This window comes from Chiloscyllium plagiosum, chromosome 12 (assembly GCF_004010195.1).
Source record: "Chiloscyllium plagiosum isolate BGI_BamShark_2017 chromosome 12, ASM401019v2, whole genome shotgun sequence".
NCBI classification, from domain to species: domain Eukaryota; kingdom Metazoa; phylum Chordata; class Chondrichthyes; order Orectolobiformes; family Hemiscylliidae; genus Chiloscyllium; species Chiloscyllium plagiosum.
The window spans coordinates 85943787-85949766 of record NC_057721.1 but is presented as its reverse complement, the minus strand read 5'-3'; the positions used below and the strand labels follow the sequence as shown (position 1 = coordinate 85949766).

General features: G+C 45.1%; 1 protein-coding gene across 1 annotated transcript in view; it reads right to left on the bottom strand.

Annotated features, from left to right (window-relative positions):
• Nucleotides 1-3157: 3157 nt before the first annotated feature.
• Nucleotides 3158-5980, bottom strand: part of LOC122554865 (high affinity cGMP-specific 3',5'-cyclic phosphodiesterase 9A-like) — a 48820-nt gene continuing 45997 nt past the window's right edge. Inside the window, exons 17-18 of the mRNA XM_043700212.1 lie at nucleotides 4389-4462; nucleotides 3158-3707 (exon numbers count right to left, since the gene is read on the bottom strand). Coding sequence (XP_043556147.1) covers nucleotides 4412-4462 — 51 coding nt within the window. The 3' untranslated portion in view covers nucleotides 3158-3707; nucleotides 4389-4411. The remainder of the gene's footprint in view (nucleotides 3708-4388; nucleotides 4463-5980) is intronic.

Sequence of the window (5980 nt, the reverse complement as noted above, 5' to 3'; positions counted from 1 at the left end):
GGCCACTTTTGAAATACTGCATTCAATTCTGGTCTCCCTATTGGAAGGATGTTGTGAAACCTGAAAGAGTTCGGAAAAGATTTACAAGGATGTTGCCAGGGTTGGAGGGTTTGAGCTATAGGAGAGGCTGAATAGGCTGGGGCTGTTTTCCCTGGAGCGTCGGAGGCTGAGGTATGACCTTTTAGAGGTTTGTAAAATCGTGAGGGGCATGGATAGGATAAATAGACAAAGTCTTTTCCCTGGGGTCGGGGAGTCCAGAACTAGAGGGCATAGGTTTAGGGTGAAAAGGGAAAGATTTAAAGGGGACCTACGGGGCAACTTTTTCACGCAGAGGGTGGTGCGTGTGTGGAATGAGCTGCCAGAGGGCATTGTGGAGGCTGGTACAATTATAGCATTCAAAAGGCATTTGGATCCGTATTTGAATAGGAAGGCCAATGGGACTAGATTAATATAGAGTATCTTGTCGGCTTGGACAAGTTGGACCAAAGGGTCTGTTTCTGTGCTGTGCATCTGTATGTCTCTACAGCTGTATCGGGAGGACTGTGTGCAGTTTTGGTCTCCTTCCTTGAGAAAAGATGTACTGGCACCAGAGGGGGTGCAGAGGAGGTTCACTAGGTTGATTCCAGAGTTGAGAGGGTTGACTTATGAGGAGAAACGGAGTAGACTGGGATTATATTCATTAGAATTCAGAAGAATGAGGGGGGACCTTGTTGAAACCTGTCAAATTATAAAGGGAATCGATAAGGTAGAAGCAGGGATATTGTTTCCACTGGCAGGTGAAACTAGAACTAGGAGATAAAGCTTCAAAATTAGACTGAGCAGATTTAGGCCTGGATTTAGAAGGAATGTCTTCACCCACAAGATTGGGAATCTGTGGAATTCTGTTCCCAGTGAAGTAGTTGAGGCTTCCTTGTTGAATGTTGTGGTTGTGTTCGCCGAGCTGGGAATTTGTGATGCAGACGTTTCGTCCCCTGTCCAGGTGACATCCTCAGTGCTTGGGAGCCTCCTGTGGTGTTTCCTCCGGCATTTATAGTGGTCTGTCCCTGCCGCTTCCGCTTGTCAGTTCCAGCTGTCCGCTGTAGTGGCCGGTATATTGGGTCCAGGTCGATGTGTTTGTTGATTGAGTCTGTGGATGAGGAGTCATGCCTCTAGGAATTCCCTGGCTGTTCTCTGTTTGGCTTGTCCTATAATAGTAGTGTTGTCTCAGTTGAACTTGTTGAATGGTTTTAAGGTGATGTTGGATGGATTTTTGAACAGTAAAGGAACTAAGGGTTACATTGAGAGGGCGGGTAGGTGCAGCTGAGGCCACGAAAAGATCAGCCATGATCTTATTGAATGTTGTTTCAGGCTCAAAGGGCCAGATGGCCTACTCCTTCTTATCTTGTGAATAATACACACTGCTGCTACTGAGTGTTGGTGGTGGAAGGGAAGGGGATGTTTGTGGATGTGGTGCCAATCAAGCGGCTGCTTTGTCATGAATGGTGTCAAGCTTCTTGAGTGTTGTTGGAGCTGCGCCTGTCCCCAGGCCAAGGTTTCCATCACACTCCTGACTTGTCAATGATGGACAGACTTTCGGAGTCAGGAGGTGAGTTACTCACCACAGTATTCCTAGCCCCTAACCTGCTTTTGTAGCCACTGCGTTTATGTGGTGAGTCCAGTTGAGTTTCCGGTTAAAGAAAATCTCCAGGATGTTGATTTTCGGGGATTCAGTGATGGTAATACCGTTGAATGTTAGGGGGCATTTGTTAAGATTGTCTTGTGGTGGAGATGGGCATAGCCTGGCATTTGAACACAGGCTGTTTCAGTATCTGAGGAGTGGCGAATGGTGCTGAACATTGTGCAATTATCAGCGAACATCCCCACTTCTGACCTTATGGAGGAAAGGACAAGCAGCTGAAGATGGTTGGGCCGTGGACACTCCCCTGAGGGACTCCTGCAGAGATGTCCTGGAGCTGAGATGACTGACCTCCAACAACCACAACCATCTTTCTACCTGTCAGGTGTGACTCTAACCACTGGAGAGTTTGCCTGCTGATACCCAGTGATTTCAGTGATGCCACACCCGGTTGAATGCAGCCTTGATGGGAAGGGCTGTCCCTCTCCTCTCCCCTCCCCTCTGGAACTCAGCTGTTATTGTCCATGTTTGAACAAAGGCTGGAATGACATCAGGAGCTGAGTGACCCTGGGGGAACCCAAACTCCATGGAAATTGTTGCTTGTTCTGATAAATCACTCAGATCTTCAATCAGATATTGATTTTCAGCAATTAAATATTTTAATGTGCAAAATAATGTACAAAACAAACTTGTTTAAAAAGTACACATTTCATGACAACAATAGAATTCACCAACTTTTTTTTAAACATAATCAATAAAAACTTCATTTTAAGTCTGAAGTCTGCTTTAAGCTCTATCCTAGGAGGTGGAGCTCAGGACCTGGGCTGGGGCAGATGCTGCTTTAAGGAGCTGCTGGGTGGAATTTCTCAGGCACTGGGCCATTAAACGGTAGAATGGGAAACCAATCCTCAGTCACCGCCAGCTGCTGAACCCCATTCCTTTTCCCCTGCCCATCCACCAGGAGGAAATAAATTGTTCTCACTGATCACTCTGCAAAAGGGACTGAGCAGATCTTTGCTTGTACCTTTTTTGGGGGGCCTGGTCACTGAACCAGTGCGTTGTCCTGGAAATAGGAGTAGGCCAATCGGCCCTTCAAGCTTGTTCCCATCATTCAGTGAGATCATGGCCCAGATGTGGCCTGTCTACAGGTAAACCTACCTTTGACCTCTTTTCCTGGATTCCTTTTCTTAAGAAAAATATATCAAAAGAGCATTGTTAATGTATTAAAATATCAAATTGTTCAGTTTTGAAATGTAAAATCTCATTCTCACTTGATTAACATCACTTTTTAATCAGTTGGAATGTAAAACTAATGTAATGTAAAATTATGTATTATGTAATTAGAATGGAAAATCAGTATAAACATATTAATAGCTATCAGCAGCGAGAGAATGTCTTTGCTGATGTTAAATTAAGTTTTTTTATCTCCCCCAAAAAAAGAAAATACTTGGATTTTGAAAATCAAATGTTTACTTTGATTACAGTCCGGGAGGGGCGATGTAACCATGAAAATAAATGGGACAAAAAATGAGAAACGTAGAAAACCCAACTAATCAAATTCAGCTGTTAGCAAAACTCCTCCTTTCATCTTCAGATAAATTTTAAAGAATTTCAATCAATAAAAAAAATACCACTAGCTGAAACTGTTGATCTTTATTACAACCAGCTCTTCGACAAATAGAGTCAAGGCCCAGAACCAGGCCTGGGGCCCTGTGAAAACTCAGGCACTACCACCTCATGAGAAGTCAATTTTTAAAACAAGTTAAAAAAGCAGAATATGAAACACACAATTTCAAAAGTGAAAATTTCCAATGGAACGAACATGAGAAACCACCAATTCCAACAAACAAATGTGAATCGGCCTCCCTCCAGGATTCACACCAAAAATGACCAGAAAAGCTTCCAGAGTCTGGAATTGTCCAGTGTTGAACATCAAACGGTAACAACGTTTCCCCAAAAGGCTGTGGGAGTCACTGACAGCGGGTCAGGGGAGTTCTTCACGGCTACAGCTCTCAATGCTGGGGAGTTCCCAACTTCCTTCACAGCAACAACATCCCAGGCTCAGCAACAGCAACCCATTCTCCATGGAACCCTTTAGGAGGATTATATTCTATGAATTTATGACAAGTCCTGAACATAACAAACATCCATCCATCCAGAAACCCCCAACTCCACAAAATATCAAGAAACACAGCCGCATAGAGCACACTGAGACGGAGAAGCCTCCCCCCGGCTCGTTTCAGACACCGAGATGCTCCAGAGACTCAGACTCTCCTAGAGACCAACCAACTTCATCCCCAAGGCTCCCACAGTCAAACTCCCAACTCCATTTCATGCCGACTCGGTGCTGAGGATCGTGGATCTGATACAGTTACTCTACCGCAATCTCGCTCAACACCTCCAGAACTCCCATCCCCTGGGACCCACCCACTACAGAGCAACCTTGATTATCCGAATGATGCGGGTGGGGAGTATTTTGTTTGGCTAATCAAATGTTCAGATAATCAAATGCTGGATAATACAGTTTAACCAAGTATCGGGACCATGCGACTTTGTCTGGATATTCCAAAATTCGGATAATCGATGTTCCCCTGGATACCCTCCCACCACCTCCACACACACACACGCGCGCGCGCGCACACACACGCAGTGTCCGGGCCTGAACCCCAGCCCTGCCACAGGACCCCAGTAGAACCCTCCCCTGTCAGACTGTGGAGGTGTGATCATTCACACCATCAAACTATACCTGCAGAGATTTCCAGGAATTGCTCACCTCAAATACACACCAGGGCTGTTTCACTTCTTTTTGCCACCGATGGATAAAGATTCGTTTTTGTTTTTGTGAATCTGAAGATCAAAGCATTCAGAAATTGTAAAGTCCCACGTAACTGAGCTGACCCGAGGCAGCTTCTCATTAACTGACAGTGTCACAAAAATCAACCAGATAAACAGGAAAGTGAGACACAGTAGTGAGTTATTAAACTGTACAAAATACGAACAGGAATAGGCCATTCAGCCCCTCATTCAGCCTGCTCCACTATTCAATAGGATTAAGGCTGAACCAACGGTCCTCCACTTCCCGCGCTTTCCATGTAAGTCTTCATTCCCCAACTGATCAAGAATCTATCGATCTCAGTCTTAAATATACCCAAGGGCTCTGCCCCCATCGCGTTCTGAAATTCCAAAGTTCCCAAAAGACACTCAACTCTTAGAAGAAATTCCTCCTCATCTCAGTCTTACATTGGCGCCCCTTTATTCTGAAGCTGTGCCCTCTGGTCCTAGACTCTCCCATGAGGGGAAACATCTTCTCAGCATTGTCCCTGTCGAGCTCCTTAAAAATCCTCTAGGTTTCACTGAGATCACCCCTCCTTCTTCTGAACTCCAGGGGGTAGGGTCCCAACCTAATTAGACTTTACCCATTGGACAATCCCTCCATCCCAGGGACCATCCTAGTGAACTGTCACTGAACTGCCTCCAATGAAATTATACCTTTCCTTCAATATGGGGACTAACCAGCTCACTACTCCAGATACACTCTCCCCAGCACATTGTCCAGATACACTCTCCCCAGGACCGTGTCCAAATGCAGTAAGGCTTCCCTGCACACACTCCAAACCCCTTGAAATAGGGGCCAACATTTCATGACCCTTCCTGATTACCTGTTGTCTCTGTGTGCTCGATTTCTGTGTTTTGTGCACGTCCCCCCCACCCCTAAGTCCCTTTGTGTTGTAGCTTTATGCAGTTTTTCTCCATTTAAATAATATTCTGTTCTGTTGTTCTCCCCCCTCCCAAAATGCACTTCATATATTCCCACGTTATACTCCATTTTCAATGACTTAACCTATTGATATCTCTGTAAACTGCTTGTATCTCTCTCACAACCTGCTTTCCCACCTATATTTTGTCGTGTGTAAATTTGTCAGCTGCTCCCTCCAAGTCATTAGCAGATATTGTAAACAGTTAAAATCCCAGCACTGATCCCTGTGGAACCCTACTGGTTGCCAACCTGAAAAAGAGCCCTTTATCCTCCCTCACTGTCTCCTGCCCCTGAACCAATTCCAACACCATATGGCTCTTATTTTACAACTTACAACTTCTGTATGGTATTTTGTCAAATACCTTTTGGAAGTCCAAATACAACACTCGGGTGGGAACCTTAGCTGTACACCGGAGGTGAGAGTTGATGCAAATGAGGCAATAGCAAGAGGTAGACCAGCTAGTGGGAAGGAATTTCCTGGGAAGGAACCAAGGGATCAGTTAAAGTGTGTTTGCTTTAACGCAAGGAGTATCAGGAATAAAAGTGATGAACTTAGAGCATGGATCAGTACCTGGTGCTATGATGTTGTGGCCATAACAGAGACATGG